The 20,636-nt window shown below is 40.8% G+C and overlaps 1 protein-coding gene across 5 annotated transcripts in view; it reads right to left on the reverse strand.

Moving 5' to 3' along the window:
- Positions 1–20,636, reverse strand: part of esyt2b (extended synaptotagmin-like protein 2b) — a 33,587-nt gene that overhangs the window by 10,681 nt on the left and 2,270 nt on the right. For 2 of the 5 annotated variants that reach the window (XM_069696301.1, XM_069696306.1), the window contains 14 exons: positions 16,854–16,895; positions 16,108–16,242; positions 15,659–15,735; positions 14,781–14,853; positions 11,886–11,975; positions 8,960–9,015; positions 5,061–5,181; positions 3,413–3,589; positions 3,108–3,190; positions 2,630–2,678; positions 1,863–1,952; positions 1,649–1,744; positions 948–1,049; positions 237–299 (listed from right to left, as the gene is read on the reverse strand). In XM_069696301.1, coding sequence (XP_069552402.1) covers positions 237–299; positions 948–1,049; positions 1,649–1,744; positions 1,863–1,952; positions 2,630–2,678; positions 3,108–3,190; positions 3,413–3,589; positions 5,061–5,181; positions 8,960–9,015; positions 11,886–11,975; positions 14,781–14,853; positions 15,659–15,735; positions 16,108–16,242; positions 16,854–16,895 — 1,254 coding nt within the window. The remainder of the gene's footprint in view (positions 1–236; positions 300–947; positions 1,050–1,648; positions 1,745–1,862; positions 1,953–2,629; positions 2,679–3,107; positions 3,191–3,412; positions 3,590–5,060; positions 5,182–8,959; positions 9,016–11,885; positions 11,976–14,780; positions 14,854–15,658; positions 15,736–16,107; positions 16,243–16,853; positions 16,896–20,636) is intronic. The other 3 variants (XM_069696303.1, XM_069696302.1, XM_069696305.1) reach the window with 3 other exon arrangements.

Raw genomic sequence — 20,636 nt, forward strand, 5'->3', positions numbered from 1 at the left:
GAGTGCATATCACAACCAAGGTATAAAACAGACAAGGCAATCACCCATCTTCATGCATATGCATATGCATATGTATATATATATATATATATATATATATTGTTTTGAAACAACAAATTCACTGTGTTTGTCTGGTAATCATCACAATCACATGATGTTGGATGGTGCACTTGAGGGCCAGCACAGGTGAGACACGGGGTGTGATCTGTACATGCAGTCCATTTTTCCCACATTACCTTCAGAGCCTTAAAGACTGAGACTTGCTTCAACCCGTCATAGGTGAAATCTGACAAGTTGCTCTTTAAGCCACAAGGAGATTTGGGGGAGAAAATCACACCCAGAATTAGTAGGACGGGAATGATTCGGTATGATTTAAGAGGCATGAGGAAAAACCCAGAAAAGAAATGGTGGAATTTGTGCTGAAACGTAAACAAGATGGCTAATTAATGAATAAATAAATAAATAATAAGCAGTAGTGTTGCGGCTGATATTGTTGACACTGTAAGAAGATGCAAATAAAAACACTGGTCAGAATAATGAGGGTTTTCTCTCCGGGGAAGACTTGGAGGAGCAAGTTTAAGACGCAGTGTGCTGAAGGCTTTCTGTATCTGTGCGGCCACACACCGACACTGACGGATTATTATGCGCTCTGCCCCCAAGTTCTTTGTACTGTAGGTATTCTCTTCTTCAGCCTCGAGCTAAGCACCTGCTTTGTCAGAATATGCATCTGAACAACCAGCAGACCCGGCTGCCTGCAAGGCAGAGTCCTCTGTTTTGAAGTGTCTGCTTCATGTTAATGGACATTTTCACAACATTACAATAAAACCGTGCAGCCACCACATGCCTTAGGATACATGGTTTTAAGGACTCCTGTTACTCTTCAACCCACATCATTGCACACCACTAATGCTAACACTGTGAGGATGCAAAAGTACTGCCGGACTCACAAATATGGTTCTATACTCAGAGGTATTGCTCTCACAAAAGACTAAGCCCGATGCTCTCCTCTCACTTAGGTTTCCACAGCCTAAGCTGCCTGTGAAGACGCTCTTGGATGAAGAGGAAAGAGAATGAAGAGGAAACATCAGTACGTTTTACTTCTCTGGGTGCAGTAGAAACTTTTCTAATCTCGTTTTTTTTTTTTTTTTTTCAAGGCTCCTGAAAAGTGTAAGTTTAAGAGGCTCAAAGTTCTCATCTAACACCACTGACAAAAAGTTTGATGCGAGACAGAATCCCTGAGCTGAAATCACTTCATATCTAACTTGCTAAAAAACAGTGACTGAAGTTTGGAGTATAATCAGGACACGATTCAAACAGTTTGTCCTGTAGTTGTTACATTCCCCTTGAAGTGAATGAAAACTAAATTTCAGAAAGAACATAGAAGTCAAGGTGATGAAGTCACTCAAGTCACAAAGAATAAACACGATTGTACAAAAACCGGAATGTGAAGCATTGCCCTGGACAACAATCTTCATTGAAACAACACATTTCTTACTAACCTGGTTCATTGTTGGTAAATGTGGTGTGTATGGTTTAGGTGGACACCAAGAAGCCTGCATAAGCCTTATGCTATATTTTAGTACAATAAATAGCATCAGAACAGTAGCATTACCAGCATGAAAATAAAGTGAGCACTGCAGTATCTTACTGGTAGGTTCTTTGCTGAGTCCAGATAGACCAACAGCAGTGCTGACGACAGCCCGTCATTGGCCAGGCTTCTGTCTGCGCGCACACTTCGCAGCACCTGATTGGACAAGACGGACAGTGATGTATCCAAACCTCCATTATCAGCAGCAGGTATGTAAACAATGGCGGACAAGCTATGCTCAGCTAAAATAAGAAAGTTATTTTCAGTGTGGTACCTGGTCCAACTTCTCCGTCGTGTTGAACAGAGACAGCCACTCCAGTTTTAAGTGGAGCTTCCCCGTAGGAGCTTCTTCTAGATCAAACCACTGCAACAATGTGGCCAAACATCACAGGTAAGTGTTTACATCAAGTCAGTGAAGGGGCATTTCCAAAACCTTGAGGGGCTGTGTGAAAAGACAATAGTTTGCTTATTTGTTACTTCAGTTAAATGACAAGACTGACCCCTCTCTCAAATAAGTATTGGAAGTGTGAAGCTGGTTAACCTGTATCACAAACACCTGAAACCCAAGGGTAACAAAATCTCAACACCAGCACCTGTAAAGCCTGTTTTAATAACACATGATATCTCTTTGTTTATTTCTAACAAAATCTTAAGTGAAAGAAAACACCTTGTTGTGTTTTTTTTGAGGAGGGGTGGATGTGCCGGTAGAGAAACATCCTTGAGTTGCCAGGCAATAAACGGTGACTGAAGATATAATGTGTTAATTAGTGAGCTTTAAGGCTGGCGGTGGGTCATTCTCTTTGGGAAGAGCCAGGCTAACTGTTTCCCCTTGCTTCCATTCTTTGTGCTAATCTAAGCTAACCAGCTGCTGGCTTTAGCTTCACATTGAGCGGGCAGATATGAGAAAACTAACAAGCCCGAGTTTTACTCCTGACAAGGAAGCGGAAAAAAAAAAGATTTCCCAAAGTGTCTAACTCTTATTTTAAGACATATAAACACAAAAGCAGTTCTAATTAAATGATTGTGATTAATGTGTCTCACCTCATCGACCTTCTGTTCTTTGTGCAGCTCAGTCATATCAATCATGAGGCTGCAAATAATGACAAGTAATGACTGAAATTTAAATAACAGCACACGGTGAACAGAACAATTACACCAATTAATCTGAACAGAGGTGGTCCAGATATCGATTGGCTTCTTGGTCTTGCTAGCACTGGGTGTAGTGTTACAGACTTGGGGCAAAATCAATAAAATCTGCTCTCGGGCTGGTAACTGTGGGATAACACCTCTGCTTCACTATGACGGATGTCTCGTAGCAGACGAAGGTGCATCACACCTCCCCCCAGGTTTTAGCTTTGTGTTTGGGATCTACCAGAGCCTCAGCTTGTTGTCATACAGCCTAATTACGAGAAAAGCTCGTTCTTGCCTGTCGGTTACATTGCTGAGGTGCAACAGACCTCGTTTCTTTTGAAATGCGTGCAATAAGATCACAGCAGGGAATAAAATGAGAGAGACTCGCCTTCCCAGGAAATCGTCTTTGTCCGGATCCTCATCAAACAGCTCGATCTCAAGATGCTGACCTGAGTGCTCGTACACCAGCGCCTGATGAGCACAAGAACATATGGATGCTCGGTCAAACTAGTCAATAGATACCTATTAATGCAAACCAGGAGAGGGCACAATCAAGACTTAACATGTAAGCTACTTAAGCAAGTAATAGAAGGAAATAAATCAATGACCATTTTCACACTGGCAACAAAGGATTGTGAATTCTCTGTTGTAAACATCCATCATCTACTTTGAGAGACATCCCAAACTTGTTACCTCGTAAACTTCGTTCCACTTGGGATGGAGGCTCTCCTTAATCGTCTTGCTCTGGAACAGCTGGTTGCCGATCTGCAGGACACCGTAGGGGTCAGATTTGCCCTTGATTAGCCCCCCCAGAAATTTATCTTTCCCTTCCAGATCCTGAGCCTCCAGGAAGTGAATCCTCAGGACTCCCTGTGGGGACATGCAGAGCAGAAAGTCAAGGGGGAGTTGATAAGATATGACATTACCCATCCTGAGCAGACGGAAGCCAAGCCGGCAGGGTGAAAGTACAAAGGAAGCATAGCCCTAAACAGAAGCCCGTGGTAACGGGTCGAGGCAAACAGCCGCCCACCTCTGAGTCTGATTCTGTCTGAGGTTTCTGCCTGTTTAAAAGGGAGGTTTTCCTCCCCACTTTCGCCAAATGCTGCTCTTGTGGGAATTGCTGAATTGTTGGATTTTTCCATTATAATATAGTACGATCTTTATCATCCTATATGAAGTGTCCTGAGATTATTTTGGTTGGGATTTGGTTCTATATAAATAAAGTTTAAAGTGACAAAACATAAGCTTGTTTAGAAAAAAGTTGACTCCATATCACAGCCAAACTGAACGGGTACTAATCCTCAGGGATACACATGTACTTGCTCAAACTTAGCACTTGGGGAGAGTAGTTTCTGAAGGGAGAACCAGAACCAGTACATCAGCTCGGCACAAGTATATTCTTACATCATTCTCCTAGTTTCTGAAATGTATTCAGCGTTCAGACATATAAAGCGGCTGCAGTAGCAAATTTGCATATCATAGAAGAGTGGACTATTGGCCTTGGTGGAGGTCTGCGTGCACTTCTAGTTTAAACTGAATTAAACGCCATAACTGAGGGAAGTAGAAAAACACAAGAAGCAAAAATCAGTCTGAATGTTGCATCATAATAAAAAGTGATGGTGACATCAGTACTTGTTTGCATGCAAATGAGAAATGCAGAACATTTTAGGAATTTACTTTTGCTTTCTGGGCTATAAACGTCTTTAAAAGGAAGATTGTTTGCGAAGATGTAAGTGTCCACTTAGCAACTCCAGCAATGGTTGTTCAGAAAATTTCACGAATAGTCAGGTGACATTTCTAAAAGGCAAAGCAGCAAAACCTCGCATTTGAAAGAGAGAAAGTTGTTTGTTTGATGAATGGAATAGATGATTAACATGTGGTTCCACATTGAAGTCAGATTGGAAAAGTTACACCAAAAAATGCTGAGTTAATTCAATTCATTGAATAACTGTAGGATAAAAAAAAAACCCTGAAAAATAATGAAATAGTCTACCCACAACAAAGATTTTACTTGCAGTAAAATGTTCATCTTGTTGCCATGGATACGAGTCCTCGTGACACAGTTTGAACATGATTTTTTGCTCCTGTGGCTCTTTTTGTTTCATTCTGTGTCGGTTGCTGCGAGTTACCTTCAAAACGCTGATAGCTTCTTTATTACTGAAAGAGTCAAAGAACTCTTTAATGTCATAACGACACCCTTTGAGATGTGAGACGATCAAGGGCTTTGATCGACTAACCATGAGCTCCCCCGATGACGCTCATGAACTGACTAAATACTTAGAAGAGACATATCAAACCAGCATATGTTTATAATCGGGTGTATTAAAAATTATATTAGTACCTTTGGCATTGGAAAGCGTAGCTTGGCCAGCTCCACGTCTCCGACCAGTGGGATAGTGATACGGTTGGGTAGAACCAAATAACTGTAGATAATGTCTTGAATGAGGCTGTCAGAAAAACCACTGTAAGGACAGGAGGGAGGGTTGGGACAAGGGAGGAAAAGGTAGATAAACAGAACGAAGCAATGAATCATTTAAAAGACAGTACGGGTGCCCTTGGGTTATAAATATTCTCCTTTAAGCTCAGTTTAGTACAGTATTTCTGCTCTACATGTGAGATGTTATTAGGAAAATTGGAGTCAGTTCAAGCATGTTGCTGCTGCTCGCCAACAAACCTCTGAATATCTATCTGATCCACTGATGATTCAACGCTGCATGACAACGACAATGACAGCGAGGGTACACAATGACATTACCGCCAGGCTTTCCTTTATTCATTTAGCTGCCACGGCACATCTGGAAAATTGCAATCAATGCTAGAAAAAATAGGATTACTCTGAAAATTCATCATACTGGGTTATTGTTAAGCCTGTCCCTCGGTTATTATGGAGGGGCCCATAGATCATGATGGGGCTATCCTAATCAGGGGCTGTCGTACATAGCCTCAGATACCAACTGAGAGTGATCCTGAAATCATTTCTGGAGTGATCCCAACCCACACAGGCAAAATCTTCAAAAGGGGGCTACAAGAAACGCCTAAGTGCTGCCGTGTGAGATACAACAGCATTGTCAGTCAACAATCAGTCGAAAAAAAAATGGACATTTACTTCCACAGGACCCGATGTACCGTTCCCTTGTGCTTTATAGTTGGTGTACAAATTTACAGTAGCTGGCTAACAGCCTGTGTGTAATTGGTGTTATAAATTTTGTAAACTGGTATCGTTGGTATCTTGTTGAATTAGGTACAAGATATTTTCACTGTCCTCTGCGAAATGTTCTTGTTTACCAGAAATGTTGCGTTAGTCACAAAAATCAACTTCCATCAAAACAGCTATACAAGTATTTAGTCAAAGTTCACTTTAAAACCACAATCTGTCTGTCTGAATTATGTTTTACTCTATCATAATTATAATATCATAGAGATGTCTCACCTATGAGAAAAAACAGCATGTAAAATTTGCAAGAGCTAGAAAACAAAAGTAAAATGCAAAGTTTAGGCACCTCTGACTGGGTAGATGGTGTCAGCATTCGCTTTATGTAATGTATGTGATATTTATCAATCATCAGGGCATAACATGAAGGTTTTACGACTTGCATATTTGTTACAAAGTTGGCAAATAGCCCCCAACCTCGACCCGCTCTCTGTTTCTGTTGTTTACTCCGCTCTCGGGCATTGTGCATTTCTATTCCCATCATTATTAGGCTCACAGCCACTCTACAACACCCACAGATTTCCCCTTGACAGTAAGCCCCGACGGCAGAGAAGTCGCAGCACATCTGACCCCAATTTATAGTACATTAGCAAACACAGGCTAAAGGCCAACTGATTCATCAGGCTCAAAGCACCTCGCTCAGCAGAGACCAAAGTCCACAGCCAACACTGAGCTTCATTATGCTTTTTATTTATTTTTATTTTTACCAGGCATACATATTGAAAAAGCAAACGACAACTAACAAGTAAGGAGAATTAGTCTCTAAATGTCAAACCATGCAGATATGTGAGCAAATGATAATTCACCAGCAGCTATTTGATATTTCAGAGCAAACAGTGGAATTCCTTGTAGGTGTTGATCAAGATACAGTAATATAGTCAAGGTTATGAATCAGCTCCAATTCTATGCGATTCACAGTTTATTTATTTTGTAAATACTTGCAATTACTTACCACCTTAGTGTTTATTACTGTCTTGGAGGTTTTGTAATTGTTATGAGTGCAAGAAATCCCGAGGAGAAACGACACTTTCTGAGGCTTTCCTGCGTTGCCAATTAAAATTCCTTTAAATCAGAAACTTTCCGGCGCAGTACTGAAGCAGCACAGACTGCACATGAAATAAACTCAATTTAGCTGCCTGGGATTTTTCTGGAGCCAGGAGAAACATTCATTTGATCAATCCTCATCTAATCTTCCGGTGCAACGGCGGGCAGAAGCATTACGACTCTCGGGTGGGGGGAAAGATCAGAGCCGCAGCTTTTCTACAGCTGAGGGTGTCAAAGGATTCCTGCTGCATCGGCACTTATTGTGGGATTTTTGCTGCTCCCCTGGCACCCTCGTGCACCTGGTGTATGTGTGAGTGCATGGAAACTAATGACAGTGTACTGTCTCAACAACAACTGGATGAATTGCCATCAAATTTGTCACAGACAACGTTCAGAATGAATTGCAATCACTTCAGCTGACACTCATCCGACACCACCGTCAGGTCAAACGTTTTTTTTTTCAATACATACATCTGCTAACACACCAAAAAGATCATGAATATCATAAACACTATGCCCAATAAACATGTAAACACAGCATGTTAGCATTGTCACTGTGCTAAAATACTAACCTTGACATTTTTATCATATAATTGCTGTGCTTAAGTACAGCCTAACAGAGCTGCTGGCCTGGCTTTTGACTCTTGTTTTGATTTAGAATTACATATTACAACATGTAAATAAACATGTGTTACATAATAAAAACAGGGTTTAAGAGGCACACTGGGCGAGCCTTCAAGGAGGCAGCTGATGCTGTCTGTCGAACTTTGTACTTAGATAACTCTGTAGCTGCAGCTACGATTTCACCACGTGGACCTCTCCAGCACCAGCTAACCCCATCTTTCTGCAAGTGCACCCCCCCCCCTCCTACCCCCTACCTCCAAACCAACAACACACCCCACATCCGAGCACACAAGCTCGACGGATCCATTTCACCCCCACAGAGCACTCAACAGCAGGGCTGGAAGAGGGCGTCCACTGAGCTCTGCCTGTGTAAACATGTTTGTCCACAGTAGCAGGGAATGTGACAAGCATCTGTAATCCCAGAAAATGACAAGCAGTATTCATGAATGTGTCAACTTCATTTAGGCCATAAATAATGCATGAGCCACTCAAGATGGTACCAAGTAATTGTGCTGGGCGGTTAGCAACTCTTAATCGGCTCTCGTTTACTCTCTGCTCAGCCCACAGGGCGCCCCGAGAGGAAACGCACTTAATTCGAGCAAGAATGAGGAAACAGTTTAGAAACAGTACATTTCCTGATCTGACCCGTTTTGGCCCAGTTGGATCATTCAACTATTATGTTAACCTTTGTATCCATGATATGGTGTGAATGTAAACATCCTGGATATCACAAATGTCAAAAAGAAAAACAAGTGATGTTATTGTTTGCTTGCAAATGCTGAGAAAAAAAAAGAAGAAAAAAGGCAGGTTCTTCTAAATCAGCTCAGTCTGGCAAAGTCCTTTATCAAAACTGTAACAAGGTCAAGGACACTGGAGGCACCCAGCAGGTACAGAAACAATGTAAAAATAAGTCTTTAGCAGAAAATATTTTCAGTTAATTTGGTGTAATTTATCTTCCCAGATGCGGGACAATACAAAAACCTGTGAAAATACACCTCTAAACGCAAGTCAAAGTAACCTTTAAGAGTTTTTATATGACCTGAGGTATTTCATCATTTTTTTTCTTTAAAGCCAAAGACATCAATAAGTAAACTGCTACTTATGAGCTTAACAAACATAATTGAGAGATAAATTGTCTTAAAATGATTTTTCCTAATAACCCATAAATACCTGCAGTTGCACAGCAGTAAACAGGCATGTATCCAGTTTCCTAAAAACAACTCTGCCGACTTCCTGCAATTCAAGGAATGCCCTGATGTCCTGGAATCCTTTTGAAACATCAGCTTTCATTTCAGTTTCTCTCTCGCACAAACAAAAAGGTTTTTCCGCGAGGCAAGAAAAGCAAGTTTGAATCGACTTACCTGAGCCCAGGAATGTCCAGTATGTTGGTGAGACCGGTCCAGTTTATGTCCAGAAGCTAAAACAAAAGAAGAAAAACAAAATCATACCCATGGGTCCGACCACAAGGAGGGAAAGCGTGATTGACTTCAAATGGATCCAAACACTTAACTTCATTGTTTCCTGCCCCCGTACTACATTTACTACTTGGCTTCTCGTTATCTGGCCAACAAACCTCTCTGATTAATAATAGCAGAGACAGAGGGAGCCCCTCATAGATTGCAGTAAACTACTGCACATAAATCAAAAGTTTTGTGGCTGAGTTGCTTCTGTTTCTGAAAAACAATCCGACTTCACCCACTATATTTCTCTGTACTAGACATTTAGAAAACACCTCTTTTCCTCAAGAACTGCAGATCCTTGGATTAGAAAAAGAATACAAAGCCCTTGCTTACTGAAATATTTATAAAAGCAACAGCAGCTATCTGGGCTCTCATTAGTTTTCAGGATAATGAGCTCGGGGACATCTTACTTCACCATTAAGGAAAGTTATTTTTCACTTTTGCAGAAAATCTAGTGGCAGGTCAGATCTGAATAAAGGACGACGGGAAGGAGAAAATCAAAGAGTGGTGTAAAAAAGCACCGGCTGAGACCTGAGATGCAGGCGGATCCCGTCTCTCAGCGAGCTTTGATCTACGTCTCCCAGCTGAACGAGCTGGGTTTTCTTAATGAGCCTTTCCCACTCTGCTCGCCATGCTTACACTGCAGCAGATGCACGGAGCGCTGCAGGGAAGAGGGGAGCACTGCAGGGATGGGAATGATGTGGGAGGGAGTGTGAAAGGAAACACCCTGGACTGCATATTATGTCTATGAGTGGCCAAAAGGCTCAGAGCACTGAAAAAATATCACAGTCTTCAACCAGTAAACCTCTTGGTAACTGAATCCTAGTGGGAACTCAATGAATTCATTTTCATGACCGACTGGATTTACAAAATGGTTCTGAAACGTGACGAGTTCCTGCTTTTCTGTGTTTCACTGTGTCATTTTAATACTTTTTTTTTTTTTAGATTGTTAGAAAAAAAAGAACAACTTATTGTGCCTTGTTTGTTCAATAATAAAAGAATGCTTTCTGGAGTCAACAAGACTCCACAAGGAACTTGCACTGGATCTTCATGACCTCTGGAAACAGCCAAGCTAGCTGTTTCCACCTGTTTCCAGTCTTTATACCAAACTAAGCTAACTGTCTCCTGCCTCCAAGTTTGAAACAATTTCTTCAAAAAAAATTCTTACCAACCCTACAAGGTCATAAATATGTAACAATTCTCACCAAAAAAAAGAAAATCAATTACATTTTTCAATAGAAACATTTCTGAGATTATTCCTTTAAGACATATATTTTGTTATTATTTTGGACTTTTTACGGCCTCGAAGTTAACTGATAGATTGTAAAATAGAATTGCTAATACATTTAATCTAAATAAATCCACACATACATTATTTCATAGTGTAATAATTGTGCTCGCAGTCGAAACAGAGTTCCTTCACTGCAGGACTCTGCTTCATCAGTCATGACGTAAAACATAAAAGTGTTTGTTCGTCCGAGCTGAGCGGTGAAATCTCTTTAGATGTCACACTGCACAATGTGTTGCATCCTTTTATTTACGCTGCACTGAGTCACATTCGTGCGATCGCACAGTCCAGACGTGGCCAAGACCTCTTATGGTCTGGAAATGTGTCTGTTTTATTTGGCAGTCGGCAGCGGGCCTTGTATGGCACACGGAAAGATGGACGGCGAGTTATATGAAATCCAGGGCAAACAATATTGTTAGCAATTCATTTTCTGTCTCCTACAGTAAACCAATGTAATGCTCCTCATCGAGAAGCTGGAAGACGATTGAGACGTGTGTGTGTGTGTGTGTGTGTGTGTGTGTGTGTGTGTGTGTGTGTGTGTGTGTGTGTGTGTGTGTGTGTGTGTGTGTGTGTGTGTGTGTGTGTGTGTGTGTGTGTGTGTGTGTGTGTGTGTGTGTGTGTGTGTCTGCGTGTTTACATGTGGGTTGATTTACTGACTACCGCTGCTTCTTCCTTCAGCCTCCTACAGTAATATCTCCACCTTGAGCCTTAGCTGAGTGCCTGGGGTACAGAAATCTGCCAAAGTAGGTCTGGCTTGATCTGCAGCTATTTAAAGCTCTGCTATAGTTCCACTGGGTCCGCCCATTTGGTATAAATCGGTCAAACATTTCTAAGCTGTGCAGCAGTGGCTGTGCAGAGGGGTTGAGCAAAGAGATTAGTGAAATGTGCACTGGAAAATATTGGTTTCGTAAGCAATTGGCAAAGTGATCACAAGTCATGTAAAAGGATGGAGATTCTTTACGCACGCCGTAGGAGCACAGGAAATAGTCTGTAGCAATAAAAGCAAAGGCAAATGGAAGGAAATTAAAATGGACATTAGGGCTGTAAAATGTAATAAACACATCAGATGTTATTTGAATTATAAAATGATCTTTTTGAAGTCCAATTTACGTCTTCTAACAGATTAGTGAAGCTGAAAACCAAGAAGCAACTGGTGTATGAGGTGCAATATCAAATAGTTTAGTAAGAAATATATGATGTATACAAGATGTTCAGGATGCCAAGATAATGGTGGCAACTTTGGCAAAACGTAGGTGGTCTAAAAAGGAAGAAAGCACATAAATCCGGAACTTTTCCTTTCTTTTTGAAGGTCAAGTTAAATCCGAGTACAACCTTGAATTGGTGAAATGTTGCACTGTGGTGTCACCTCAGGTGCTGCAAAGATTTAGGCGACACCTGGTTTTGTATTTCAACATCCAAATCCTAGTTTAATTGCTTGAATAATATTGCATTCATTCAGACAATATAACTTCAACTGCTGTGCCAGTGAATACATTCAATTGAACTCATTAGTGTTGTATTATTGGCATCTGCACTTACAGGCTTCTTGAGGAAGAACAGCGAGAGAGCTCCGACAAGAGGCATATCACCGAGCAATGGCTCCATCACCACTCTCAACACGCCGTGGATCTATGGAAACACAAAAGGGAAAACATTGATATACACAGACCCAAACAGAGAGCCGAAGGGACCTCGCACCTTGCTGGCCCCTCGACATTCTTCAGCTGTAGAGCTGAAGGGGCCGCAGCACATGACAGGTTGGAAACTCGATCGCTGCCTGACTTCACACCTGCCCCAAGTCATCCTCCACCTTCTCCATAACATATTATGATAATTACGAGGATTATGGCATTGGAAGTGCTTTAGATGTGTCATGTGGTCAACACACAGCTGCTCTAATCCACAGCAGGGAACAAAGGATGTTTGAATTCTAGCACCAATATATTCGTTTTGAGGCTATATTTCTATTTCGAGGACAGAAAATCTTCAAATCAGAGTAGAACTGCGTCGGAAACAGCAATTATACCAGAGACCACGCTCTTGAAACCAATACTAATAAACTTCTTTCAGCGTTTTCATGCAGCTCTTCACAGTAAATGGCATCAGTTTCATTTTCAGACTTCTCGTTTTTTCTGTGGCCGAGGAAGTTCAATTTAACAGATTATTTTCTGAAAGTAAACACTGTAAAACCGATCTGTCACGAGAATAAATTATCTACGTTGAAAATTACACTGACAATAAGGTGGTACACTAAAAGGAAGCTTATTACCTCGAACTTCAATCGGCATTCACACTAATTTAAAACTCATTCGGCTCTAAGAATTATACAAAAATCACACAAAAGTTTGAGTTTCCTCTTTGAGCATATAGGTATATATAGATATATACACAACCCACTGATACTGCTAAATCGGGGTAGTTTCTGGCTCCAATATTGTGTATTTATCGTAGTATTGACAAAATGCCTTAAGGAATAATACTAGCTTGAAGGTAGGGTGACTTACACCAACAACTGACTGGCAGGAAAACAACAAAATAGATAAATAATGTAGTAGATAAATAATGAGTCCATTTACGAAAGAAAAACGACCGCAGTTTGATGCCAGTCTGTGATTTATTTTCAGGTTTAACAGACTTTTATAGAGCCAGTGGTTAAGAAGACCACACGACAGGCTCATTAAATATACAATAAATGAGTTACACGCGTTTAACCCCCACTCCTCACAAAGCCATCACTAATTTAAATGTTATTAAGGAGTCAAATGCAACTGCTCTGTGAAACGTAAACCAGCGCAAAGACAGCGACTAATGATTGAGTGTTTAATCATGAGCTATGTAGGTATGCCTGAGTTACATAACGGGGGCAGCGAGCAACAAATGTCTCCCAGGGACAACGGCACTCAGCCCCCAAGGAGGAACACAGTTCTTTGTTGTTGTTGTTGTTGTTGTTGTTGTTTTTGTCAGCTGCTTTGTGCCACAGCAGCACACAAAGGGTCAAGGACAAACAAAAACAACAAAACACACATGGAGTTCAAGGGAATGTCATTTTAGTTTAGTTTTTTTGACACAATAAAATAATGGAGGTAGTCATTCTAAGTGATCAAATCAAACAACAACAACTTACAATAAACAGCATAGTCTTCTATAATGTTATTTTTGAGTGTCTATTTTTGCGATAATTACTTTTGTATTATGATTTTCTTTCAATGTCTCTCTTTCGACTGTCACTTACATTTGATGGTCTTTCTGCAAAGTTATAGTTCCTAACATCAGAGTTGAGATGCGACCAAGGAGTCAAGTACAATATCAGAAAAAATAAGATTGCAGAACGTAAGGGGAGAGGGAAAATCTTTTTTTCTAAAACTCTTTTTTTTTCTGATTTCTTTGTAGGTGTCCTTTATTTCAGGAAATACTCAATACTTTTACCCCTTGAAGAGTCTAAATGTGATTCAAGTTACCATGAAAGAATACATTTTCTCTGTGGTTGAATTCAGGGTCATAGGTTTAATTTCAGAAGCCCAGGAAAGAGGCAGGCTGTATGTAGCCTACAAGACAAAGCTCAGGTCAAAAACCAGCAACGCTGCTGCTCACTAAGCTTATTACCTCACACTAAAAATTGAGGTGATTTAGGTGATTGTGGATTGGGCTTTTAGTGAGGAAATCAATCTGGCTGTGACAGTGAACCAGAACTGTCTGACCTTAATGGAATTAGTTCAAAAGTTATCAATCATACCGATACCCTCCCTGCTTGCATTAACGTGTCAGGTATGAGAAAAACTCTATAGGAGTTTGAATTGTGTGTGTGTGGGGGGGGGTGCAGGTTACCTCCAACCCAGTGACAGTTACGCCCCTTGATTGAAGTGATTTATTCATTATTTATCTAATTTATTTATTCATTTAGACTCATGCAAGCTTAGAACCCTCAAGCCCAAAAGGGTTGACAACCAGAGCTCTAGAGAATTTCAACACTTCTGTTTACGAATGCATTACATCTTCATTCTTTGTACTTCATTAGTCCACAACTTCAGCCTCATCAGTATGTATGAACACATCCCTTTAACACTGAATACAGACTTCTGTTTCTGCCTTTATAACAGTATGATGAAACTACATCTCTGAAAGCTCTCTGTATTTAGACATTTAATAAAAGCCAGTGTACAAATAAAATGTTCCGGTAGAAGCAAAAAAATAAAGCTGCAGTCTAAATACCTTCAGAATCCCGTTATGATATGCGGAACAAAAATAAAAGCTTTTGTTCACCCAGAAATGAAAATGTCTCCAAAATTTGAGTTGGCAATACAGAACAAGAACTCAAGTTACAATGCCACTTTATATTCAGCACTTCCCGTTCCTTCTCTGACAACCCGCTGGAAAGCCTAAAAGTCACGCCAAGGGAAAGAACCTTTATGCGAATGTGAAGCAAATCAGACTCACCTGGATGCTCTTGATGCCGGCTTTGCAGTAATAGCGTTTGATGTCCACATCAATCTCAGTGTTGCCAACAAAGCTGAGAGACAAAAAAAAACAAAAGTATGTTTGGTAAAAATCCTTTTATCACAGGCACCATCACTTTTTAATACTTTTCTAAACAAAGGTCTTTGAAGAACCTGTTATTTTTCAGACTTTTAAAGTTACAATCCTTTTCAAAAAGTCAAACATATATTTTTTTTTATAATATTTGTTGTCAGCATTTGTTTTAGCAGAGGCCATTTCATGTATTTAAATTCAGTCATCATCCCTCTATGTAGCAGCTTTCAATGTTTGTAGCAGCGTTTCCCACAATGGATTCAAATTGCCTATTACGGTTTGTAGTATTTCTCATGGTAGAATGGAAAGAGGCCATTTAGTCTTGTGTTGTATTTCTACCCTCCAGTATCATACCAAAGCATGTAGTACACCCAAGTCCAATTAGGGACGTAGGTTTGGGGTATTTGGATCGAACAAATACAGGACTTTCACCCAGGAGACTAGGAATTGAGTCTGCGAGATACCAACGTAAATCCTTTTTAACCGAGTAGTTTTTGTACCTAAATCTAACTGCGTTTTTTTTTTTTTTTTTTTTTTTGCTAAACGGAACCACATGGTTTTGAATTCCTAGGCCAAACAAGAATTGACACGGAGACAGTACTGCACAGTTGGGTTACTCGCATTGGTGTGATACTAGGTTGATTTCTGACATACAATAGTAGTAGCTGTTCAAGAAGTGTTTGCTGTAAACTGCACAACCTGTTACCCTAATAGCCAGGGGTGAAATCTTAAAGAATCAGAAAGGTAAAATAAAGATGATTTAAACGGAGATCTGGTTGGCTCACCTGATCTGTAGGTCCATGATGATCTGTCTCTTGTCCACATTCTCTGTGTAAACCTTGACCCCGTTGATCCTCAGTGGCTACAACGTAACAGAGGGAGCCATTACGACCGGTAAACCACTCCAAGCAAACCACTCAACACGACCCCCCCCCCTCCACACACACACACACACACACACACACACACACACCAACCCATCCACCCCATTGCCAACACCCAAGTATATACTGCAAGGTCAGCCCCTCTCCCAACCCCACATGGAAACTATTTATGGGGCAAGAACATGTGTCAGCGACGTGCATGTATGTTCACGTTCAAGCTACCGCACACCCTCACCAGTTGTCCCATGACACCTGCTGCTAGTGGTCTGTTTTGTCACCGCTGAAATAACACAAGATGAGTGGGTGTGAGCGTCTGCAGTCAGCATGCAGCAGCACTACGACATGCTCACTTTGTCTCCTATGTCGATCTTGCTGAAGCAGAAGGTGCTGAGGTGGGCGTTGGACTCCTTCACCGCCGGCTCGATCATCTCGCGGAAGAGTTTTTCCACAAACTGGCAGATGTACGGCCACATCTGTTTCACCGTCTGAGGGGATACAGGAAGAGAACTGAACTTGAAAGAAAAATCAGAGTAGAAATTGGTGCTGTTTTTTTAATTATATAAACATTCTAAATTACATGGACAGTAAATGTATGCGCTGTAAGACTTTAAGGGATATTCAGTCACTACATCGACTGCATCTTTAAGCAATTCTCACTGCTTCATACAGGTACATATATCACACTGTGAATGACATGGAATTTTAAAACATTTAAAATATAGTTCTATTTAAGTAAAGTCTTGTCAGACTCAGACATCTAGCAGCAAACACATAATTTTGTTTATATTCATATCTATATAATGTAAATGTAAACTCGTATGTGGCTCAAAATTCACATCCTGGTCATTGCCATTGGAATTCATAAGGGTTAATGCATTTCAGGCGGCAGCAGAAACAGAGCTGCATGTTAAGTCAAATGTGCTGCAGTGTGGCAACATTCACTGCCCCAGCGGGATGAGGAGAGAGAGCAGGAGGGCGACAAACATCCCATTTACACCCATTTTCACAAAACGAAAAAACGAAAAAAAAAAAAAAAAGAAAAAAAGGGGCTTCACTCAAGCAAACAAATTCAAGAGACAGCCGCTCAATTCTTTACCTTGTTTAGCCACTCCACTCGCTCGACATCGGGGAAGTGGACCTACAATAGAAAAAACAGAGCTAACGATCTCCGTGTCGCAGTAGGCAAAACATTATACAGGCACATCTCACATAGATGGATGGATGGATGGATGGATGGATGGATGGATGGATGGATGGATGGATGGATGGATGGATGGATGATGGATGGATGGATGGATGGATGGATGGATGGATATATATATATACATACACACACACATACATACATACATAGATCATTGATTAGTTATACTCATACATAGAAAAATGGACGTAGCCTCCAGGTCTGTAAAGTGGAAGCCAATGTGGAAGTGCCTAAAAGTACAATACCACTTACTCAAAAGGATCTTCTGGCTCCAATAGACTCCCACACAAAAAGAGTACACTTCTCTCATGAAATACAAAGTCAATACATTTTTTTCCCAGAAGTAATTGTGATGTCATTAGATAAATTCCCTCCTGATTAGTGTTCTGGGGATCCTTCTGAAAATAATTATATTAGTAATTATATATTAGACCTGAAATAGAGTTATGTTTGGTGGGTTGTGTCTGGTTTGATTGACATGCCTGGGATGCAGTGAGGTCGCTGGGTTCTCAGTGAAATTCACCCCTCACTTCTCCCAGCTTGTCCAAATATGGTCACTTCTCACTCCAAACAACCGAGATGGCTTCAAAACGCCAGTAGACAAACCAATTTGTGACGTGGGTTACAACTAGGCTCACAATGACAATGCTAACATGCTAATGTGTCACAGGCATCGTGCTTACCATGTTCATTATTGTAGTTTAGCATGTTAGCATGGTCAGGGTTATTTATTAGGATTAGGTCATAAAGCAATTTGTAGAACTGACCCATAATGGCACCAGATGAAAAGTTAAGAAATCACCAGAAATATTACAATTCATCCCGATTAGCCATCACATGTGTTTAATGGCATTCAATAGGTGTTGAGATACTTCAATTAATAAAGTGGTTCGGCTGACTGCCTGACATACAGACATTACCATCCCTCGAGCCACGCTGCTGTTTTAACAAAGCTGAAACACTCAAAACCAAATTCTGAGGGAAAAATTTTAACTAATTAAGGTCTGGGGACTTGAAGCTAAGTGTACTTATACTGTCCCTGGATACGCTGTTTAAACTTCCTGTTGTATGTAATGCTAATTTGTAAACTTAATCTCCTCTATCACATTTGAATAATGTCAGATTCTATTTTCTGAAAGCTTTTAGGCTGTAACTCTGCCTCAAAGGAAAATTGATGGCTGAAGATGACACTCTGTTTTTGACAATCCCAGATATTAAAAGAAATTTGGCATTTTAAAGCAATGAATTAGTTCAAATACAAAAAAATATTGACAGGGAAGTGTTTCTGTCGTGTTTTGATGTATTACACCATTTAGTGCAAGAGCTTTTTGATATGGCTGGAGAGGCTTTTTGTTGAAAAATCATTGTACTTTTTCCTATTTTTTTTTTTTTTTTTTTATCTCCACCAAAAGAGTGCATTGACCTTTCTTTTATCACTATATGTTTTGTGCTGAAAAGATAACCGACATCCTCAAAAAAGTATCCAGATAAAGCAAATATCAGCCGCTCGTCTTTCCATCCTGCACTAATCTCACTTAGACGTCCACACTGCTTTGAGTCTCGGCTTCAATTTAACTAAACTTCCTAAACGAGCAAAGTAAATCAGCCATTGATTTCACATAAGGTGAAGGAAATGCCTGAAATAAAGTCAATACAGTGCGTAAAGGTGTGCAGCGATGCACAAGCCACCTAAATAAATAACACACGAGTGAGGCTGCTTCTCCCGCCACTGAATTTGAGGCGTTTATTCCCTAATCTCAACAGAAAGGTGAAAAGATGCCAGCTGCCTGGAGCGCTGCTGAGATATGACATGTGATGCGACGGCCCCAAGGGACAGCACTATTTATCGTGGAGCCGACAAAAGTGCTTATCCAGCATTTCTGTCAAAGTGCGGATAAACCAGTGACAAGAGCAGGACGACAGGGAGCAGAGAGTTTCATCTGGTATGACAGATCCAGGCTAATAAGCAAGAGGTGGAAATAATATAATCCTCTGCAAGAGGCACCACCAAGGATTCATTAATACACCTGACACAGTGACCTTATTTATAAAATGTAGGTGAGGTAACGGTGATTCACACGATGAGACACATGTTTTTTTAAGTGCTGGCTGAGCAAACTGAGCGCAAAGCATCTCAATTATTTAGTCGAAGACGTCGTTGTTGTGGCGGTGTGACACTGAGAAGTCATTGAGCATTGTCTCCTGAAAGTGTTATGAACAGTCTGCTTGGGGGTTTGATTTAAAGAGGGTTATTGTCCCTGAGTTTAAACTCATCAGCTCCCTGAGTCTGAGAGGTGCTCCGGACCTGAAAGTAAATACAGCTAATTGGATATTAAAATATTAATGAAGGACCTTATTCATATCCTGAAAAACAATCCCGTATATCTGAGTACAGTAAAAATGTCTTTGAACTGACAAACAAATCAGTTTCAGACACATAATGTTTACCTCTAAAATGTACTTTGCATCAGTCATGCTGACAGAAGTGCATCTCGAGGTCTAAAAAGATGCAGACGATCCGAGTCCTCTGAACTACACACCGATCATAAACCTGAAATAAAGCTGAGGTTGGAAAGCAGCATATTGATCTCTTTCATTTGCAACTGCTGGATGAATTGTGACCTGTGAGAGGGAGGAAACCACAACTACATCTGCTGCTGGTACCGTTCTTTGAGTGATAAAAGTGGATTTAATTCTACAATTTGATATTCAATGTATGATAAAAGTGATAAATAATGTCTCTTTTAATTGGTCATTCTCTATCCATTTCTTATTTCTTAAAATCCATTCCATTTTTAAAACTGATATGACTCATAAAGCATGTAATACGCCTCCCAGTCAACTAGAAGGGAGCATGTCAGTGTCACGTGTTTGCCTCATGGCGTCCTGAAAAAGCTCTTAGTAAGGGTTAGGGGGGAAAAAAAGCTAAGCACCAAAACTTTTGTGAAATCTTCATTGCCTTCTCCTAGACTCGAACCCTGGCTTCCTAGATAACAGACCACAACTTAATCACATGACCTGTCTTATGTGACCACGAGCGCTAGCCAACCGTGACGTCACCCACTGGTTTGTAAACTGGCGTTCTGAAGCATCGAGTTCGGTATTTCGGCTGTCGCCAATTTGCTATTTCTGAGCCAGAAGTCACCATGTTTGGACGAGCTGGGGAGGAGCAAGCAGTGAATCTAACTCAACCTCCGAGGACACCACGCCCGCTCACCGCTGGCGGAAACCTGACTGCACCACAGGCCTGTCAATCAAACGCCCCCAAACACACAGCTTTTTGAGGCCTAACATCTAATTAATGACTCTGAATTTCATGAGAGAAGTTGAATTGGAGTCAATGGAGCAAGAGGCTTTTGGAGTCAACCCCTAGTGGCCTTCGGTGGTATAGCAGTTCCAGGCACTTCTACACTGGCCTCACATTTCAGACCTGGAAGCACTTTTATTTACATCCTATGTGTGACGAGTGCCTACTTTTCACGCTGAGGCAACGCAAACCGTCAAAACAACACATCACTCCCTAGCGGACCGGGTGTATTACACGCTTTGCAATGGGCTGAATTCTTATATGATGGTTGAAAAGAAGAAAAAATGCCTTTGTTGCCTTTGTGCTCGTTCATAGACTGAATTCATGTCCGCTGCCCTCTGACTGAATAATTTAACCAGTGTCTCTGT

This window comes from Brachyistius frenatus, unplaced genomic scaffold (genome assembly GCF_029030835.1).
Source record: "Brachyistius frenatus isolate BFR_SWC_R1_liver_20210118 unplaced genomic scaffold, ASM2903083v1 Contig_21, whole genome shotgun sequence".
NCBI lineage: Eukaryota > Metazoa > Chordata > Actinopteri > Embiotocidae > Brachyistius > Brachyistius frenatus.